At 35.7% G+C, this 22,312-nt stretch overlaps 2 protein-coding genes across 2 annotated transcripts in view; one reads left to right on the top strand and one right to left on the bottom strand.

The window, feature by feature from the left end:
- The window catches only part of dock8 (dedicator of cytokinesis 8), a 46,855-nt gene extending 44,146 nt beyond the window's left edge, over positions 1–2,709 (bottom strand). Inside the window, exon 1 of the mRNA XM_084086350.1 lies at positions 2,551–2,709. Within this exon, the coding sequence (XP_083942476.1) occupies positions 2,551–2,603 (53 nt within the window). The 5' untranslated portion in view covers positions 2,604–2,709. The remainder of the gene's footprint in view (positions 1–2,550) is intronic.
- Positions 2,710–5,680: 2,971 nt separating this feature from the next.
- Positions 5,681–21,599, top strand: cbwd (COBW domain containing). Its single transcript, XM_084138674.1, has 16 exons — positions 5,681–5,841; positions 6,115–6,245; positions 6,459–6,545; positions 7,029–7,125; positions 8,498–8,589; positions 9,760–9,819; positions 9,909–9,946; positions 15,259–15,305; positions 16,112–16,198; positions 17,684–17,728; positions 18,507–18,563; positions 19,273–19,324; positions 20,327–20,395; positions 20,526–20,591; positions 20,720–20,849; positions 21,006–21,599. Exons 2-16 carry the CDS (start codon positions 6,143–6,145, stop codon positions 21,077–21,079), a joined length of 1,104 nt encoding a protein of 367 aa, XP_083994800.1. The 5' UTR covers positions 5,681–5,841; positions 6,115–6,142; the 3' UTR covers positions 21,080–21,599.
- The last annotated feature ends 713 nt before the right edge of the window (positions 21,600–22,312 follow it).

Below are 22,312 nucleotides of genomic sequence, written 5' to 3'. Positions count from 1 at the left end.
TATTCTCGTGATATGGCGAGCGTTTCCTTCAACTGCAGCCTTGCTGCTGACTGAGGGCTTTCGTTTATAGTCTGCCACGTCTCATTACATTCTGTTTTCACCACATTGTCTGTCCTACAACATTTAGTGTCACTTCTCATAGTGAAATGCGGCTGGAAAAATCAAAGGATTGTGAAAAGGACGGCGGAATAAAGAGCAAACAAAAACCTCAGGGCACCCTTCTTCAGAACAAAACGCAGCTGCGCTCAGAGGACTTTTCATGTGTGAACGCATCACTCATGCAAATTAATGTGTGGTCACTGAAAACGAGAAGGGACATGGAGGGTGGTGCAAGGGCCAGGAGAAATCTGCAGCGTATTCGCTGACGTTTTCCCCCTTTTCAAAGCTGTCTGCACGAGACAGCACGAGTTCAGCTTGTGCAATACAGCTGCTGCCGCCACAGCAAGTATCAAGCCCCCTGTGGTTGCACTGTTAGGCTGCACTTGCATGAAATCTGGGAATCATTCTGTTGGCTGACCAGCTCAGTGCTTTTTAAAGCTTGCTCGGTTTTGTTTTAGAGACACGAAGATCTATCCTCTTTATAACTGCCTATATAATATCTCTTTACCATCAATGAGTCATTTTGAATTTCCTATTGTGTCCTTACAAAGAGGAAGTGAAACAGGACTGATAATTACTTAATCATAGTTACCCAATACTGTGACAACAGATATAAACCTAAAGCACACTATTGAATAGTGTGATCTAGGTTTATATATCTACACATTTTTTCTTGAAATTGTACGTTCTCGTAGGATTCACATTCATACGTTTATATATATACTATTTTTTTCTTTAAATCTTAAGTTTTCGTAGGACTCACATGGTACGAATTCATGAAATTGCCACTTTGTAAAATAGTTTGGGTTGGATGGACAGATAATTTTTTTATTTTAAAAAACTAGTTGATACTGATAAGCCAATAAATCATGTTATGGCAAATAAAAAAATAAAAATTGATATAAAAATTCTCAAAAATGATAAAAAAAACACAAAAAACTACAATCAGTCAGTGAAGTGCGTTGAATTTATGCATCATAACGTATTAAAAATAATGTTTACAAAATGGATATTCATTTTGATATTTGCTAAAGATTGCATTTAACAGTGTCAATAAATTATTAGTGTAAAGATTCATTTTAAGTTACTGTTAGATGTGGTAATTTAAATGTAAAAATAATGAGCTGAACAATTAAATATCCAATATCTAATACCAACAAATACAAAAAATCTATAATATGATATGATATATTGTACCACTACAATCGTTTCACACTGTCTTTGCTTCCCGTCTGATTCCAAACACAAACGAGGACATCATATCAAATCCTGCATGCAGATCCAGCACAATAACAATTGTGCTGATACAGGACACTACTGAACATGTGAAACACTGTTTTTCAGCTTTGACAAAGCCATTGAGTGCTCATGTATACCAAAGATTAATTTTTTTCATCCAAAACACACATATGTTCAGTGCACAATCACAATGCCATTTCAAACCTCCAACATGTGTCTCCAGTCCAAAGCCTTAACCAATATGCTTCAACCACCATAAAACGGTAGCCAACTTACAACTGAGAAAACACAAAATCTGTGAATTCCACAGAAAAGCTAGTGGTTTAAACACACAGTCTGACTTAAAAGCTAAATTAATCATCTTATTCATTCACAAATGCCTAAAGATTGACTCCACTGCATGATTCCCATAATCTGCAGAAACAAATGGAGTGTGGCATATGACAGTTGTGCTATGAATGAACCTTTGTGTGCCTGTGTGACATAAACTCACAAGACAGAATACGGATCATTACCCTGTATATGAGCACTTTGTTCCCTTTGTTTTAATACCGGACTCCCTTCTTCCACAATGTCTTTAAATTCATTTCCTCCCCACCTGCAAGTGCGATAAAACAGGAACAATACAAACTTCCACTTTAACTTGACACCTAACAGGGGTCAATCCTCCTGAGCTGTAATAAGCATGAGAAGGGGAATCGTGGAGGAAATGATCATATAGGCAGGAGCTCCAATTTTAGAATTACAAGGAAATGAATGAAAATTGCTCTGAAATGCTTCGCAGTATTATTTCTTTCATCCGTACTTTCTTTTAGCCTGAAGGGGTATGTGGAAAGCATTTGAACAATAACTTGTACAGCACAGTTATCTGAGACCATCTGCAGAAAGTAACAGGTTGCTAGTTCAAAACTTATTTATCTTAAACATGAAGGTTCCAAAAGGGGGTTTTCACAGCTATCTGAATGCTGTACCTCATGAACTTATCTTTAATATCACATAGCAATATATCAGACTCACAAGACTATCAAGTCTAATGGTGCCAGACTTGTAGCTTATCCCAAACGTGTGGCTGCCTGTTCCGGAATTCACCCAAACTCCCTGAAGATTTAACACTGACTGCAGAAAGACAGACAGCTCCAAAAGTCAGCTCAGCTTCCCTGGGATCAGTCAGTGCACGAGCTATGAGGTCCAGCCAAAGGAAAAGAACATTACCTGTTGATTTTGAGAGCGAATGCTCTCCGCTCTGACGCTGGCAGAGAAGACATGCGAGTCTGGTATCAGTCAACGCAGAGCCGCGGAGAGCAGGACGGAGCGGGGGTGATCGCTGATGGCATCGCAAGCCTCATCTTCGTGGTATCAGCGGCTTTACTGGGCGGAAACTTCCGCATTTTAACTTCAACCCAAACAGAGTGGATTTACACGAGAGAGAGAGAGGGAGAGAGAGAGGGAGAGGGAGAGGAGGGAGAGGAGGGAGAGAGGGGGGGGGGGGGGGGGGGGGGGGGGGGACTACTAAACGATGTTATGAAGATTAAAAGGCTGGGTTTTGCTTGATAAACAAATGGGTTTAAATGGGTGACGACATAGCAGGACATTATAAACACAAGTGTCGGTTACGTGAATATATTAATGACCCATTGATATCCTTTCTTTGTAACCGACAATTCATATAGTAAAAATATGTTTAAGTAAATATCATTGTTAAGATTAGATGTTATTGTGGTTTCCGACGAATAGCCTAAGTGCAAGTCCGCAGAGCGACCCTTGACACATGGTCAAGTTGATTGGTCAGAGAGATGTGAACTTGCACAGCTGCGACCCCTGTCGACCGTGAATTGCGCTGCAACAAAACATTTCTTGTTAAACAAATAGGCTACTTTTGTTAAAGGTACAATATGTAAGATGCATTCAAATAGTGTTTTCCAACCTTTTTTCTGCCACGGCACCCTTTTAAATTTAAAAAAAAAATTGTGACACCCTACACTAGTGTTGTTACGTAACTACTTTGATGATACCGATTTTCAATACCACAGGGAAGATATTTTTAATATTATCAAAAAATTTTGTCCATCCATTGAAAGTCTAGGAATCAGTAATTTCTTCTGAAGATATCACTTTATATGATGACATACTTAATTAAGGCTTTTATTCATATATAAACATCAATTGCTCAATTGCCATTGCAAATCTCACCTAAATGTTTGCTCACTCAGTGTATTTGTGTTTTTATATTGGTTTTGTATTATTTTAAACATTAATTAGGCCTATCGCCATTCAACATTACAGTATAATTGAAAGCTGTCAATTTTAACATTTATTAGGCTCCAAAAAAAAACAAATTTTAATTTAAGTGAACTTAAAACATTCTTCACATAATAAATGTTATATTTACCTGTGCCCTTTTTCTCACAACTCTTTACATTTAAGACTTTATTTAACTCATTTAAGACTGCTCTTATGAGGATACTCAACAAAACAGTCATTTTGGCATAATTGTGTGTTGTTATTGGTTCAAGCGCGAAAGAGAAGAGTCTGTATTCTGGCGTGTGTCGTTCTGTGCGTCGTGTGTGTCAGCAGGACATTCACAGACAGCGCGTTCTCTTCTGTTGTGCGATTGAATGGTTTAAAAGCGTTTGCATGAAGAGGAACGTGATCATATAATTAAATTAAAATGTTTGATGGAGTTTTTACACAACACCCCTGCTCTTGTCAGATGGCATTCCAGTGTGCCGCGGCACAACTGGGAAACGCTGCATTAAAATATCCACACACACAAAAAAAAACACTAAAACAATGTTACATATTTTGTTGACTTGTGTACTTACATTATTCCAAATGTTTTCAACAATGTTTAAATCCAGAGAAATTTGCAATTTTAACCAATGACATGGCCCATATCTTTGCGTCGCCTGTCAGTGGAGTCATGTCCCCACAATCAGCTTTCGGTAGAAACAATGGGAACACAGTGTGCTTTCTGAAAAATCTGACGTTTCAATCAAAGCCGACGATCTCTGGTAGCATTCCACAGCTGTTTGTTTTGCACATTCGTGATGTTCTGTCATATACCCATAGGGAGTTGAAGTGAAAACGACAACTCCCCTGATTCCACACTCCATTCACTGCGTCATCAAGCTACGTCTTTGTTATTGTTTTGAATGAGCCAGCAGTGAAACATACTGAGCCTGTAAATGCAGTTATTATTTTGAATTAGCTTTCATTTTTTATTTTCTGTTTCCATTTTGATTTAAGTTTAAAAATAAAAAGTATACATAATATGTATTTGTCATTTCTATTTATCTGTTTTTAATTTTATTAAAATTTTAGTTTTAGTAATTTTAGTAGGCTACTTCAACTTTAACTTATTATATTTCAGTTAAAGGATTAGCCTATGTTGTAGTTTTCTGATTATTTACGCACCCTCGTCATCCAAGATGTTCATGTCTTTCTTTCTTCAGTCGAAAAGAAATTAAGGTTTTAGAGGAAAACATTCTGCGCCACAGTGCATCGCAGAACTAGTGCAAGACGAGCATCTGTGGTTAAAAAATGATCGATTGTTTCGTTAGATAAGACCCTTAGCCTATTCCTCAGCTGGGATCATGTAGGCCAGAACCCTTTGAAGCTGCATTGAAACTTCAAACCATTTGACCCCAATGAAGTCCACTATGGAGAAAATCCTGGAATGTTTTCCTCAAAACCCTTAATTTCTGAAGACTGAAGAAAGAAAGACATCAACATCTTGGTTGTTGTTGGGGTGAGTAAATTATTAGGAATTTTTAATTCTGAAGTGAACCAATCCTTTAACTGCCAAGCAAAAATAGACAATTTTTGTAACCCTGCTACTAAAATTTGGGTTTAAAAGCCAAATTTTATGTATATATTTATATATATATTTATATATATATATAGATACAGTAAGCTGTTGACTACCTCGTCTGGGACAATTACTTATTGATCAACTTATTTCCATAAAATTCAAGGAAAATGCTGTAACTATTTTGAGTGAAGAGTTAGGTGCATCATGGCTAGTTTGCTATCAGCTGGTCTGATCTTTAGGCATTATAAACCAATGCACACATTTGTTGTTAATTGTCACCATAATTAACTTATGGTTTATTTTATTGAATTGTTTGTATATGAAGTTAAATACAGAAAGCCCTCAAGTTGATTTCTCTTTAAGGTAGGCCTACATACTGTATAAATTAATTTAAAAAAGCCCATTTTGATTTATTTATTTGTTCGTTTGTTTGTTTTTGCGACCCTTCTATTTTGTCACTTGTTATGCTCAACCTAATGCTGAACAATGCTAAAAAATAAAAATTCGATCCGTTTTTAAACAGGAACTCTCACTGCAAGTCAATGCGCAGGTCGGACCGTGATTACAGATACACCAGCATATTGCCCCTTAGTGAAATATTGCGTTTTTTATTACAAACTGGACGACAGATATCACTCTGCAAGTCACGGTTTAAAGGAATACTTCATCTAAGAGCTCGTATTTCGTAAATTGTAAGTTGTCTTTAATTTGTGTGTATAAGCTTCGAAATGAATACATGGCGCTTGCAGAGTAGTGCCAAACCGCTCTGTATTGACAGCGAAAATGACTGCACGTGTCTCTAAAATCAACGTTCTGATCTGTCAAACATGGTGAAATATAATATATGTCCGATTTATATTCGGCCCACCCTGAGTAATCTTATCACTGAAGAATGAATGTCCTGTCATATGCATTTATATAATATAAAACCCTCATTTAATCTGAACTCCAATTTGTGTTTCTAGATTTTCATTATTTTAAAAGATCTCAGTAATGGAAGAAGAGGATGAATGTCCGGAGTTAGTTCCCATCATCAAGGAGAAGCCCACTGGACCCACAGCTCAGATACCTGTTACCATCATCACTGGATACTTGGGTCAGCTTTTATGTCTGTTTTATGTCTATCACTCCAAAGTGCATTGATAAAGCATACCAAACCTTTTTTATTTTTTTTTTTTTACTTAAAAATATGATTCTTCTATAGTATTAACATAAAAATGCACAATAATATGCAAATACAGGTTATTATATCCTTAAAACAATTTTACTCCAAGTGGTTTAACTTTATTTCTCTCTTTTCCATATACAGGTGCAGGAAAGACGACACTTTTGAACTACATATTAACAGAACAACATAATAAACGAATAGCTGTCATACTTAATGAATTTGGTGAAGGTAAGTTATAAAATGAGCAAAGAAATAAGCGATCAAAAGACCTCTAGCTTTGGTCTTATGCCTAGATTTTTTAATCTGTCCTGACAGTCCCTCTGGATTTATCACTGTCATGACCAGAAGAGGGCAACAAATTCATTCCCTATTTCCTCAAACAGTGCAGTATAGTAGGACCTTAACCCAAAAATGAACATTTTGTCATCATTTACTCACCCTGATGTTGTTCCAAACCTTTATGGGTTTCTTTCTTCTGTTGAGCATAAAAGAAGATCATTTAAAGAATGTTGGTAACCAAACAGTTGACAGTAGCAATTGACTTCCATAGTAGGAAAAAAATACTATTACATTACATATAATATTACATACACATACAATACATTATTCCATGATGATAATATTCATGAACATGCATCAGAAGTGCACAGATTATTGTAATGTGGGTCTGCTTTGCACATAAGCTTGACTCTGTGCTGTGTTGTCGTGCAGGCAGTGCTCTGGAGAAGTCTCTAGCTGTGAGTCAAGCAGGAGAGCTCTACGAGGAGTGGTTGGAGCTGAGGAACGGCTGCCTGTGCTGCTCTGTAAAGTACGCCCTTTCAAATACTTGGACGAATTGTCTATAAAGTATATGGGTGAATGTAGTGTGTGTGTGTGTGTGTTTCCTGTAGTTGTGTGAAGGATAAGTATAGTTCCATCTGGGCCACACAACTATTGTTGGATTTTAAGATGGATTAACTGGAAACCCACTATTTCTGCTTGCCTATTACATTCCAGTGACTAAAGAACTGTTGTCCTTGTTGAAACTCTTCAGTTTGTTTGTTTGATTCGTTCAAAATTGTGTTTAAAAAGAAATACTGGTTAACCTAGGATTTTTTTATTTTGTGACAATTTCTCTTTTAGGGTCATGAACATGCCTGCAAGGTTTTGACACTTTGGGTGTTGTGAAATGAGGGTACAACATTTTTGACGATTTTGATGTTCGCAGGTCAACTTGACCCGCAATTTCGTGGTTAACCGCAGCTACACAGACCCAATATATAAAAAAAAAATTGTAAAAAGTTTTTTTTTGTCAGTTTCTGAATTACTCTCTTAGGTTATTTAAATTTACATTATCCAAAGAAATGTACACTGCGTTGACGGCGTACATTTTTATCAGTTAATATCGAAGAATGTTAATATCGCTGGGAATCAAACGCATGATTTTGGCGTTGCTAGTGCCGTTCTCTACTGTTTGAGCTTCAGGAAAGCACACAAAAATAAAACAAAAACATTTAAAATAAAATGTCAATACTGTTTGTAATATTCATATTTTTTAAACAAATGGTTATACTGTTTTAAAATAATTTGTTGCTTATTTTTTGTTGTAGTGTGTGAGAAGTATTAATATTAAATGTTTACTCTTTTTACCTATTTTTTTCTTTCTTTTTCACAATGTGATTTTTCTCTCTCTCCAGGAATTGTATTTAATCCAATTAGGGTCAATTTGACCTGCAACATAAAAATCGTACCCATGATTCAAACATAAAACTGGTTTTAATTACCAATCATTACGAAAACATTATATAACTACTGCTGTGTAATGGAAAATAATGAACACGTACACTAATGTTCAGAAGTTTGGGGTCAATAAGAGTTTTTTTGAATAAATGTATGAAGAAGACTTTATTCAGCAAGGTAAAGTGACAGTAAAGGCATGTATAATGTTACAAAAGATTTCTATTTCAAATAAATGCTGTTTTATTCAAACTTTCTATTTATCAGTCAATCCTGGAAAACTTACTTGACCATCAAATCAACATATAGAAGGATTTCTGAAGGATCATGTGACACTGAAGCATTTTACAATATATTAAAATTAGAAAACAGTTATTTTAATTTACTATTTACAAACTTTTGAACCATAGTGTACAATTGCATATATTATGTCATATAATACATTATCACCCTTGCTTTTACAGAGACAATGGTTTAAAAGCTATTGAAAATCTAATGGAGAAGAAAGGAAAGTTTGACTACATCCTTCTAGAGACCACCGGATTGGCAGATCCAGGTATTTAGTGTGCATCAGCAGACGCTTCTTTGTAACATAACAAATCTCTTTGTTATGATAGCTAATGCATCCATTGGCCAGCTTGCTCAAATGTTGTTATCTGTTATCTTTTGTATGGGAGAGTTCTATATGTTACATCCATGTTTGTTTACACAGATGTTTCGATTATGCAATATTTTATGGCTTAGATTTAATTTAATTAAATTGTAAGGAGTTCCTCACTAGACGCAATCAACCTTGTCTTAGTCCTCACTAGCATTTAGCTTTTAAATGTAACTTTTACTTTGCAAGACAGTTTAGACATCTTTGTGTATAGGGATTTTTCTCATACATAGCAAAAGGCACTATAACGTAATTGAGAGTGAAACTGAGATCAATGGAAAGGCAGGAAGGGTCAGCATCTCTGTAGCCAGACTGTGCACATGAGTGATAGATGTCAAGGGCCAGTGGCGTGCAGGACCCTCAGAGCTCAGACACAAGCCCCTCTTCACTGCTCTGCACTGTCATTGGCTGAGACAGGCCTGTCACTCCTGGGGGCCTCAGGGGGATAAGCCCCTCCCCTTCGTCAGAAGATGCTTGTGGGCTGAATGGTTGATGTTCCTGGTGTCTTTCAAGAACATTGCCTTCATTATACTTCTATCAAATATTTATAGAGCTTTCTTATTCTACCTTGACAGTTTGACAAAACTCCATTATGTGAACAAGATGGCCTCAAATTGTAACATGAAACTGTGAAATAACTTTTACAGGAAAAGTTGGAAAACATGGAAACAAACAAAATTTACCTTGTAGTTAAAATTTTTTGAAGCCATCCATAAAATTTAGTTATGCATTTTAAAGCACATACCTACACCCTAAACCCGTATGAGTTGTGAGTTTTAAGGCAAAATGTGTTCAATAACTTGATGAACACTGCAAAACCTATGCTAAAATAAAGCATAGTATATAACCCAATTCATTTTTTTCCACACCTTTCAAAGGTGAGTGCCATGAAACTATATTTTGCATGATTTTATTTTAAAAAATTAAGTAGAATTATGTGATTTCCCATTGTATATTTACAGTGAACAGTAAAATAATTATAACAAATTTTTTAGATTATATATTAAAAATGTATATAAATGTGATTTATATAAATGTTAATGTATTTATTTATGTTTTCCAAACCAGGAGCAGTTGCTTCCATGTTCTGGGTTGATGCAGAATTAGGGAGTGATGTCTACCTGGATGGTAAATAACTAACTAATAAATGTTGCCTCAGATGAAGTCATTAATGATGTGCCTGTCAATATAATGCAGTTTCCTCATCTCCCACATAGGCATTGTAACGGTTATAGATGCTAAATATGCAATGCAGGTAAGTTGCTGATCCACACACGCTTGTATTATTCTTAGCAATACACAGATTGAATTGATGCACACTTGAATTCTATGCAACTTGTGTTGTTGGCAACCATAAACAGCCAACACTAGTGAACTATTTTACCTATTAAAGTTTTTGTTCACCCAAAAATCCTATCATCATTTACTCTCATGTCATTCCAAACCCGTAAGACTTTCGTTTATCTTTGGAACACAAATTAAGATATTTTTAAAGCTGCGGTCCGTAACTTTATTTGTGTTCAACATTTACAAAAATTATATAATAAGCGAGTACATCATGAATAAATTTTCCTAACCATGTTTTTGTCTTAGTACACCTATAATAAGTATTTATATTCGGACTATTTTAGACTGGTTCGGGTCATACCACTGCGGAGTAGCCCAGTACCTGCGTGACTCGACATAGACAGAAACAGAGAGAAGTAGCTCCGGCTACAATGTTCTTCTGTAAGACGCATGAAGTTCTGTTTATTAACCGCTAGAGCGCCAAAAGTTACGGACTGCAGCTTTAATGAAATCTGAGCAATTTGTGTCCCTCTATTGACAGTCTATGCAATTTCCAATTTGATGCTTCAAAAAGTTCATAAAGAGATCATAAAACTAATCCATATAAAGGGAGCGGTTTAGTCCATATTTTCTGAAGAGACACGGTCGCTTTAGATGATGAACAGATTGAATTTAGGGTTTTATTCACATATAAACATTCATCAATGCAAACATCATTTGTGTAGCCCGGGTTTCCCCCTGCTGCCTTGTGCGCAGCGCGATTTTATTCACGCTGCTAGGCAGCCTGGATTCCATGGACTAGATTTTCGCCTCAGCGAGGGGATCAATCACAGAATGGGGAGGGAGCAGCAAGACGATGACGACGTCTATGCGACACACTGAAGCAGTTTGTTTATATCTATGGATCTAACATGGCAGCAGACGCGAAGTTACCTTTCGATGCAGCCTTAGATAGTGTTCTAAGCATGGTTCTAAGTAGTTTAGAACGCAAGTTTATTTTGTCTTCTTCCTCGTCGAATTTCTGTCGCTCTACATACGTCATCTGGTATAATTGAAACGATTGGCTATGAGCTACGTACAGGCGCATTTGATAGACATTCATAGCGTCCAATAAACGGCTCTGGGCATTCGTAAACCACGCCTCAAATACGAGAAAATTAACATGTGGTTCCCAGACCACGTCTCAATGAGAAAGAGGTCTGACGTTAGCCAGGCTATCATTTGTGGTAAACGGAAGCTCAATCAGGCTTGTTTGACGTGCGAGAACCAATGAGGTTCATTCTCATGTTACGCAGCATGTTTGAGCTTCGGCAAGAACCAATGAGGTTCATTCTCGTGTTATGCAGCACGCTTGAGCTTCTGCAAGAGCCAATGAGGTTCATTCTCGTGTTATGCAGCACGCTTGAGCTTCTGCAAGAACCAATGAGGTTCATTCTCTTGTTACGCAGCAAGTTTGAGCTTCTGCAAGAGCCAATGAGGTTCATTCTCATGTTACGCAGCATGTTTGAGCTTCAGCAAGAACCAATGAGGTTCATTCTCGTGTTATGCAGCACGCTTGAGCTTCTGCAAGAGCCAATGAGGTTCATTCTCGTGTTATGCAGCACGCTTGAGCTTCTGCAAGAACCAATGAGGTTCATTCTCTTGTTACGCAGCATGTTTGAGCTTCTGCAAGAACCAATGAGGTTCATTCTCTTGTTACGCAGCATGTTTGAGCTTCTGCAAGAGCCAATGAGGTTCATTCTCTTGTTACGCAGCACGCTTGAGCTTCTGCAAGAGCCAATGAGGTTCATTCTCGTGTTATGCAGCACGCTTGAGCTTCTGCAAGAACCAATGAGGTTCATTCTCTTGTTACGCAGCATGTTTGAGCTTCTGCAAGAACCAATGAGGTTCATTCTCTTGTTACGCAGCAAGTTTGAGCTTCTGCAAGAGCCAATGAGGTTCATTCTCTTGTTACGCAGCACGTTTGAGCTTCAGCAAGAACCAATGAGGTTCATTCTCTTGTTACGCAGCAGGTTTGAGCTTCTGCAAGAACCAATGAGGTTCATTCTCTTGTTATGCAGCACGTTTGAGCTTCTGCAAGAACCAATGAGGTTCATTCTCTTGTTACGCAGCACGTTTGAGCTTCAGCAAGAACCAATGAGGTTCATTCTCTTGTTACGCAGCACGTTTGAGCTTCTGCAAGAGCCAATGAGGTTCATTCTCTTGTTACGCAGCACGTTTGAGCTTCAGCAAGAACCAATGAGGTTCATTCTCTTGTTACGCAGCACGTTTGAGCTTCTGCAAGAACCAATGAGGTTCATTCTCTTGTTACGCAGCACGTTTGAGCTTCTGCAAGAACCAATGAGGTTCATTCTCTTGTTACGCAGCACGTTTGAGCTTCAGCAAGAACCAATGAGGTTCATTCTCTTGTTACGCAGCATGTTTGAGCTTCAGCAAGAACCAATGAGGTTCATTCTCTTGTTATGCAGCACGTTTGAGCTTCTGCAAGAACCAATCAGGTTCATTCTCATGTTATGCAGCATGTTTGAGCTTCAGCAAGAACCAATGAGGTTCATTCTCTTGTTATGCAGCACGTTTGAGCTTCTGCAAGAACCAATCAGGTTCATTCTCATGTTATGCAGCACTATTGAGCTTCAGCAAGAACAAATGAGGTTTGTTCTCATATATCAAGCAGATTTGGTTGAGCATTTTTTATGTTCGCTGATCAATGTTTATATGTGAATAAATTTGAGCCTAAAGCCTAAATTTGATTTGTTCATCATATAAAGCGATTGAGTCTCTTCAGAAAATTTAGACCATTTAAACCATTCAATTCATATGGATAAGTTTTACGATCTCTTTATGAACTTTAAAACGTCAAAGTGGTAGATGTGTAGCTGTCAATGGAGGGACAGAAAGCTCTCAGATTTCATCCAAAATATCTTCATTTGTGTTCCGAAGAGGAATGAAAGTCTTATGGGTTTGGAATGACATGATGGAGAGTAATTAATGACAGAGTTTTTGGGTGAAATAACCCTTTTAGAATTATTGTTCCGATTAATATTATCTATAAAGGTAACTATTTATTGCACATTGGCAAATTGGCATAACATATATTTTACATTCTAAAAAAAGCAATAAGCCATTCAATACAATTTTACCTTGGTTAAAGAGGTCTTAATCAGTCATCAATCTTTGTTTTAATTGAAGACATAACAAGCCTTTTATGTTTTATGTATTATGTATATATAGGGATGTACCATTATTACAGTTCTAGCCAAAATTAATATTATTTGTTTGTTTGTTTTGTTTGGTTTTGGGCGATAACCGATACATTTCTGATATAAAAATTCTATCCTATTTTGCCTAAATAAATTAGAAAACACTAAAACTTAAATAAATAAAAATGCATCAAGTAAAATCAGTGTAAACAAAAAAATTGGTAAATAAAAAATGGATACATTTTAAGAAAGATAAAAACCTTTTAATTTTATATTTTAAAAAAATGTGTTTGATACAAGAGACATTAAATGATCCAGTTAAGAAGTCACTTTAAAAGGTTTGATATATTAAATATTAAAAAATTGATACTTTTTTATTTTTTTAATTAGTTGGTCTAAATAGTCCAAAATACTTTGGGAATCAACTCTGTATAAATGTATTACATGCTGTTTATGAGCTCAACTTTGCATTTGTTTATCGTTTTTTTTGCGCGCGCACACACACACACACACACACACGTACACATAGTGTATATATATATATATATATATATAAATTCAAAGCTGGCCTTGTAAGCATTGTGTAATACATTTATACAGAGTTTATCACTTTGCTTAAAATAGTTTGTTTCTGGAAGGCATTATGTTTCCAGAAAAAAAACATTTATTTTAAATTTAATCTTTAAGTATCGTATCCCACTGAAAAATCTCCCCCCTTGCCGTTCCTCTTCACACTTCAGGCCGAGAGCAGGACAGTGGTACTGACACCTGGGTAATAGGCTGTCATTTAGTGGTGTCAGTCTTGGCAAGTCAGTCTTTTTATTGCAGAGGTGGCACCTCTCGACACCGCGGCCCTCTGGGGTTCTGTGAGCGCCTGTTGAGGTGAAGACAGGGGAGGGCTTGATAGAAACCGAAGAAATAATGGATATCAGGGCAAATCACTCTAATGGGCCTGTCACCCTTTGTCCTGCTCTTTCATTGTCACTTGATATATTCATCCATATAAGAGATACTTTATGGTTTGGGGGGTTCAGATGAGGTGTCTTCTCTCAGGGTTTGACTTGCAGAGACATGCCCATCAGGTGCCCTTGTTTTCATTGATCTCTGCCAGTCGGTTTGAAAATCGTGCAGACAGATGATGAGGCTTGTCTCGCTCCCAGAGCTCAATGTTATTACATATTGAACACAGACATTGAGACATCCCTCCTTCCAGTCAGCAGAGACGACTGGCAGCACACAGAATGACATAAATAGAATTGTTTTCAATGAGCAAACTGTTCAGAAGTTATAATATCCTGGAAATTGGATTTCTTTTAGTGAGTTTGCATCTTGTAATTGCAAACATGTCAGTTTGCTCATCTGCTCGGATGTTAAAGACATATTGTCAGATAGGAAGCTGTAGAGAACAGAAGTTAAGCCTACAGGACCTTATGAGACATTAAATGTTCTTATCATTCTATTAGATATTATAAATGATATAATTCCAACTCTGAATTCTGATTGCACGAGTTGCATTCAAGCTGCCATAAAAAAAGCCAATATTACACACACCTGTGACTGCATATCATCACTTGAATATTATATGCATCAACTTGTGTTGCTTTTTTAACTATTAAGAATGATTTGTTTTGATTAATATTATCTAGAAGATTAACTGTTCATTGCACATTGGCATATAATTTATCTTCTAAAAGCAATAAGCCACTCAATGCAATTTTACCTTGGTTAAAGAGGTCTTAATCAGTCCATAAAAATACATCAAGCTTTATTTGAAGATACATTTGTGATATTAAAATTGCATACTATTTTGTCTAAATAAATTAGAAATAAAACAACTAAAATTTACAAGTGAATTTAGACATCACAACATTATAATGTGCATTATGAAAAAGGGATATTCATTGTAAAATTATATTCAGCTGAGAACCAATAAGGTGCTAATCACTGAAATAATTGTGCATCACTGAAATATAATCCAAATAAAAAATGAATTTATACGACAAAAAACTGATTATGAAGGTTTGTTGTTGTAACAGTATGTGTTATGTAATCATTCTGTCATTTTCTATTTGTCTTCTAGCATCTAACAGAAGAAAAGCCAGAGGGTCTTATCAATGAAGCTGCCAGGTAAAACCTTATTTGATTCATTAATATACAGTATAAATATGGTGTTCGCTGAAAAAAGTTTAAAGTCTTCATCATTACAATAAATAACTCATTATGCATCATACAGTTCTATAAGAATCCAGAAGCCATTTTTTCCCCCCATCACGTCCAGATTTTTATGAGCACCTCTTGTGTGGTCTTTCGAAATACTATTTGTGACTGTTATCTCTATTAAACATTACAGCTGGTGCTAATGTTTGTGCAAAAACATATCCGATTCCAGCCCAGCTCCCTCCACCTCACCTGCTGCGGTCGGGGTGTTTTTGTTGGGGTTCGGAGGCATGTCGGAATGCTCACAAGTGTCAGAGGCCATAAAAAACGCTTCTGCTCTCTGTTTATGTTTTCCTACCGCGCAAAATGGTGGCGCCTTTTGAGTATGGCACGAACCATGCCACCCACACACGACTCAACAACAGGCAGGGGGATGGATGAAACACAACAAAGACTGTTTGCACACTTACACACACACATTTAGATACAAAGGGAGAGTGGGACATTGAACACGAGCAATAAAGAGAGTGACAAAAGAGAGAGAATGGCACGAGATGTTCTCGTACTGTATTGTTCTATTGATGTGTTATACGACTGTAATCACACATACTTGCGTACAGCAACTGTAGATGCACATAGAAGCAATTTGCTTTTTATGACGAATAATCCATATGCGAGGAGGTGTCGTCTCCCTTTGTCGCATACACATTTAGGAAAGATGGGCAGCATTTATCAGGTGACTGCGAATGGTGCTGAATTCTGCTTTCTTTTTTTAGGCAGATAGCTCTTGCTGATCTGACCATCATCAATAAGACCGATCTAGTGAATGCGACTGAGCTGCTGCAGCTCAGAGATACAGTGAGGTGAGAACTGTCAACCTTTATATTCCTATAGGTTCTTATTAGGTATGTACTGATTATAAAATTCTGGCTGATAATGACTTTTACCAATAAATGGCCGATATTATTATTTTTTTTTATAAAAAATGACAAAACCAAAATCAATCATTTTAAATGCTACATGTCAATCCAGGCATCACACCGATATAATGCACAGTGTTTTTAAAGATTAACTTTTAGTCAAAGGTATAGTACTAGTTCTACACTACTGGTCAAAGTTTGGAATAATTAAAGTTTTTTTTATGTTTTTCAAAAGAAATCTCTAATGCTCACAAAGGCTGCAACTATTTGATCAAAAATGCAGTAAAAACAGAATTATTTTGAAATATTATTACATTTTAAAATAAAATTTCTATTTTAATATGTTTTAAAATGTCATTTATTCCATTGTCATTACTCCAGACTTCAGTGTCACATGTAATCACATTATGTAATAAGTTTTTTTTAAAACAGCAATAATAAAAAACAGCATTTATTTGAAATAAAAATGTATTTTCTGTCACTTGAATCAATTTAATGCATCTTTGTTGAAAAAAAGTATCAATTTCTATTTTTTTTTTTTAAAGATCTTTCTTACCCCAAACTTGTAAATGGTAGTGTATCACGGTTTCCACAAAAATATTAAGCAGCACAACTGTTTTCAGTGTTGATAAAAATGAGCATCAAATATTAGCATATTAGAATGATTTCTGAAGGATCATGTGATATTGAAGAGTGGCATAATGAAGCTGAAAATTCAGCTTTGACATCACAGGAATACTTTATATTTTATAAAATTATATATATTAAATATATTAAAACAGAAAATAGATAAATTACATTTTAATAATACTTTAAAAAATATTGTTTGATCAAATAAATACATTTTTGGTGAGAATAAGAGACTACTTCAGAAAAACATTTTAAAATTCTTAATTTGTCCAAACTTTTGACCGCCAGTGTATGTTATTCAGTTGATTCTGGTGTCTGTCTTTAATATGTCATGAATGTTTTTGTGGTGAATACACCACAACAGTTTTATTAATTACAAGTGGTGCTTGCTTAGGCATGTCACTTTTGCTTAAAGATTTGAACCCCCTTACTCAGTATTAAAGTATTAAACGTTGCAATGTACTATTACTTTTTAAGCAATTTTCTTATGATTTTTGCATGGTGAACAATCAAATGAATAAAAATCAGAAACTTGCTTTTAAGGAGGAACCCTATTCATTTCTATGTACCAGAATATCTTAGAGTATTGGGTAGACTCATTTGACTTTCAGAAATGAATAAAAACCATTCAGAATACCTTGACAACCAAACATAATATAACATCTTGGCATTGTAATGTTGACCTCTGCTCTTCTTACATTTGCTTCAGAAAATGTAAAAAGTCTAGTTGTAATGATACTAGTACTTGTTAACTGAGTTTTTTTTTTTTTTACATGTGCTCTGTCTTCTTCATTATAGATCAATAAATGGGCTCGTAAAGATTTTGGAGACACAAAAATCCAGGTGAGGCGATATGCAGAAACCACCAACACGAAACATGCACTTTATTCGGATCCATGATAAAAATGGTATACGTATTGTACTGTGTTTTTAAGCTGTTTCAGACTTTCTGCATGCATGCAACAAATGTCTGTCAAAACATTTAAATCAGTTAGATTTTAAGACCTGTAATCTTATATGTACACTACTGTAAAAAACAAAAACAAAAAAAAACTAATTTGTTTTTTAATGTTTTTGAAAGAAGTCTCTTATGCTCACTAAGGCTGCATTTATTTGATGAAAATAACAGCAAAACAGTAATATTTTGAAATATATTATTACAATTTATAATAACTGTTTTCTATTTTAATATAATTTAAAATGTAATTTATTCCAGTGATTTTCAGCACCATTACTCTTCAGCGTCACATGATCCTTCAGAATTAATTCTAATATGCTGATTTGGTGCTCAGGAAATATTTCTTATTATCAATGTTGTAAACAGTTTTGCTGCTTAATTATTAAAATTAGTTATAGTAAACATTTGCTGTTTACTGTAATTTCTGATCAATTTATTGTGTCCTTGCTGAATAAAATTAATTAATTAAAAATAAAATCTTACTGACCCTAAACTTGAACAGTAGTGTATGTTCAATCAATTTCATAAAATGCCCCCCCAAAAAAAAAAAAAAAGTTTTTCAGCAGTTTTTAGGCTTAAGGCACTCTTTATCTTCTTATCTATTAATGATATCAATTTTTTTTATAAATAAATACGAATTAAGTGTATTTTCCTTTCTCATAGGGTTGATCTGTCTCAAGTATTAGATTTACATTCTTTTGATACCAAAGATGGCACAAGGTAAGTGTTTTTTGAAGAATAACAATTATAGTACTTAATTCTTACTGAAAGCATAATGGCGATTCTGTTCACCGGTATTTTTTCCCAGAGGATTTTGTGCATCCAACGAAGATCAAACACTCCATTAGCTCATGCTAATGTTGATGACTTACACAAAAACAAAAAATGAAACACCCAGTTTAAGAGTAATTACAGTGAGACAGACTAAATGTAAATGACTCTGCCCAGCTGCAGAGGATTATAGCCGGTGTCTGCAGTAAAGGTACAGAAGCACTTCCACACAGACTGCCTTTCAGCCCCGACTGTGGCCCATTTGCCCCCCTGAGCACAGGCTGCTTGTCTGGGATGACCCCCCTCTGGTCTGCTGTGTGGTACTCACAGCCCGACGAATAATCCACAGAGCTACGTTTGCCCTCCCCGAGGGGTCAGAGCCCGCTCTCCCGCTCCCTCGCGCGATTCCTTCTTCTTTCTTTCTGCATTAAGCTCAGTCTTACTGTTACTAAACCCAAAAGCTCCTCCGCATCACACCAGCAGCAGGATTAGGGGCCGGCCCGTCAGTGTAGTCAAACCCTTTGAAAGGTTTTAGCTAAGACTGTACATCTGTCTGATGCATTTGTGTATGTAAGAGAATGTTGTTTATTGAAGGTATTTGACATCAATCAATGTACTTGTTTCACATTTAAATGTCTTGAAATCTTGTGTTCTGCAGGTTAGCTGAAATGCTGCAGCTGGTAAAAACAAGCCAACCACATCTAGACAAGGTGAAGATGACATGTTTTATGACATTTTGAATTGGCATATGGGAAAAAAAACAATCCAGCTTCTCTTTCTACAAGGAGGTTTTGTTTAATGTTAAATGTCCCCCCCCCATCCTTGAACCAAACTCTCCATAGGAGCTCTTATCATTGGACGGGTCACTTTCCCGCATCCACCCAGTCGGTCCCACCCTCCCCCTTCAGAGCCAAACTTCACTGCTCTTTTCATGTAAATGAGAGCCCTGTTTTCTCTTGTTATTCCAAAGGAAAAAAGGAAGTGTAACTTTGTGTAACTTTTAGCACAGACAAACAATGGTTTAAGTATCTGTAAAGGGCCCATGTAACACCCCAGAGAACTACAGCAGAATGGGCGCTAAAGCAATGTAAGTGTTTAAAACCAAGGGGAAATTCATTCAAGTGTTATACTGATGCTGTTTAAGATCAGTTTAACATTTTACATTAACAGACTAACATTTTTAAAATTAAAAAAAATTCTGCTGCTGATTTTGTTGCCTTTTGTGGCATAAAATCCTCTTGATAGCACAATAATTGCAGCAATCTTACTCTACTGTTCAAACTTAAAAAAAAGAGAAATTAATACTTTTATTCATCAAGGATGCATTAAATTGATCAAAAGTGACTGTAAAGACATTCATAATGTTTCAAAAAGATTTCTATTTCAAATAAATGCTGTTCTGTTAAACCTTCCATTCATCAAAAAATCCTGGGAATTTTTTTTTTTTACATTGATAATAATCAGCAAATCAGCATATTAGAATGATTTCTGAAGGATCATGTGACACTGAAGACTGGCGTAATGATGCTAAAAATTCAGCTTTGATGATCACAGGAATAAATTTCATTTTAAAATACATTCAATATTTTTTTTCTTACTGGTGTCCACTCCAGACTTTTGAATCAAAGTGTACTGTACATTTGTAATCGTTTGAAAATGTTTGTGATGGGACAAATGTTTAATGTTTGGGTTACGTATTTGCTTTATTTCAGAGTATGCTGACTGTAACATTTGAAGTACCTGGCAGTGTGTCAGAAGACCTATTAAATATATTCATTCAGGTACAAATGCATCATATGGAAGCATATAAATAAAACAAAATTAAATTAAATATTTACACCATAACAAAATGTCTTGAAATTTTAATGTTTTTTTTTAGAGAAATAAAAAAAAACATATTTTTTTCTGTAGAACCTCCTATGGGAGAAGATATTTAAGAACAAAGCAGGATTGGCAATGACAGTTATCCGGTTAAAGGTAAGGATACACCCATCTGTATATTCTTTCATTATGTCAGCCACCGAAATGCCAAATAAGCATTGCCTTCAACAATGTATCATGTACAAGCACTATGATATTCATCAAATCTGTTCTCGTTGTGGCAGGGGATCTTCTCCATCCAGCAAAAACAGAAGAAGGTGATGTTGCAGGGGGTCCATGAGCTTTATGAGCTGGAAGAGACTCCAGAGTTCTGGGCGGATCACGAGCCGAGACTCAACCAACTCGTCTTCATAGGTGAGAAGTGCTTCCAGATATTAAGATGCAATGCCTATATAGAACTCTTTGTAAAATGCTAAATGCTTAATCTACCCGTTGAACATTTTTCATCGTTTATTACGTTTCAAAATTGTTTCATAAAAAATGTAACATGCACTCTCTTTTTTTCTTCAGGTCGAAATCTTGATGGCGAGATTCTGAAGAAAGAGTTCATTTCGGCCGTGTCAAATAAAGACAGCGTGGAGTAGATGATATTGTGGACAATCTACCAGGCCATGTATGGAAACCATACAACACTAATAACCTCTATCTCATAAGACATCTGTGGAATCACTGAAAAATGCAGCTGTTTCTGTTTGCAACCCACAGGGAGTTTGCAAATCCTGCAGCAGCTTAGTTGGTGCTTATCATGCTCCATAATGTTTTAAATGAACAAAGTGTTCAAATCTGACACTTATGGACTTAAAAATCCTTTAAGCATCTCTATGCCACACTTCAAACCAGTAAAATTCACTGACATGTCTTAAACACATTGTAATTTATGTCACATTTACATCATTTTTCTCCAAATACATGTCTGCAAATGCGTTATATTTTGGAACTTGGCGAAAAACCCAGTCTTTATTTTAAGAGTATGACGTTATTTAAACAATTCATTTGGGTGATCAATTGCTAATCATTTTACGTAGGCTTTTTCACAGTGTAAAGTGTAAAATAACAGTAACCAGTAAAATAAATGTAGTCGAGTTACTTGGCTTGCTCTTCTAACGTGTTAAATTTGTCTTTTTTTCAATGTGAGAACCATCTTTATAAGCACCCACTTAACACTTTCTGTGATGAGGCGAAAAATGGCTATTTAACAAACATTGGGAAAATTGGTTGGCAGAGGTTATTTTTTGTTGAGTGTGGAACACACATTATGAAAGAAAGCTAAATGAGCTTATAAATGTATATATTGAATGTAAGCCGCTTTGGATGAAACATGCACTGTAAAAAATTATATGATCATTAAGTTATGACAACATGTGTTTTTACATTGCTTTAACTCATCAAAATAAGTTATACAAGATTCAACTCATTTTTTTAAAAGTCAGTTTAATGTAATTTAAGTTGAAATGACTTAAACATCCAAGTTGATTGTACTTAAAATTTTAAGGAAGGAAATTTTTAGTGTTCACGAAATGTGCCGCAAATTTTATTATTGGTTCACTAATTTATGCTGCTCTAATATGTTATATATTATAAAATAATTTAGTAATGTGCTAGAAACTGAATATTTTAATACATTTTATCACACTATAATTTTTTTTTCACACTTTGTGTTATTAGAAACCTTAATGTTCAGTACAAACACTATAAGATCAGTCTATGTCTTTGGATTTCTTATCAATGACAATGAGTGCTGTAAATAGTTAGTTTACACAACTTTCAAGTACTCATACATTTACATGCATCCACTTCCACGCCATCCACAGCTGAGG

This window comes from Abramis brama (assembly GCF_963993115.1).
Source record: "Abramis brama genome assembly, chromosome: 16".
NCBI classification, from domain to species: domain Eukaryota; kingdom Metazoa; phylum Chordata; class Actinopteri; order Cypriniformes; family Leuciscidae; genus Abramis; species Abramis brama.
Note: the sequence above shows the minus strand (reverse complement) of the source record. Positions and strands in the feature narration are given on the sequence as shown.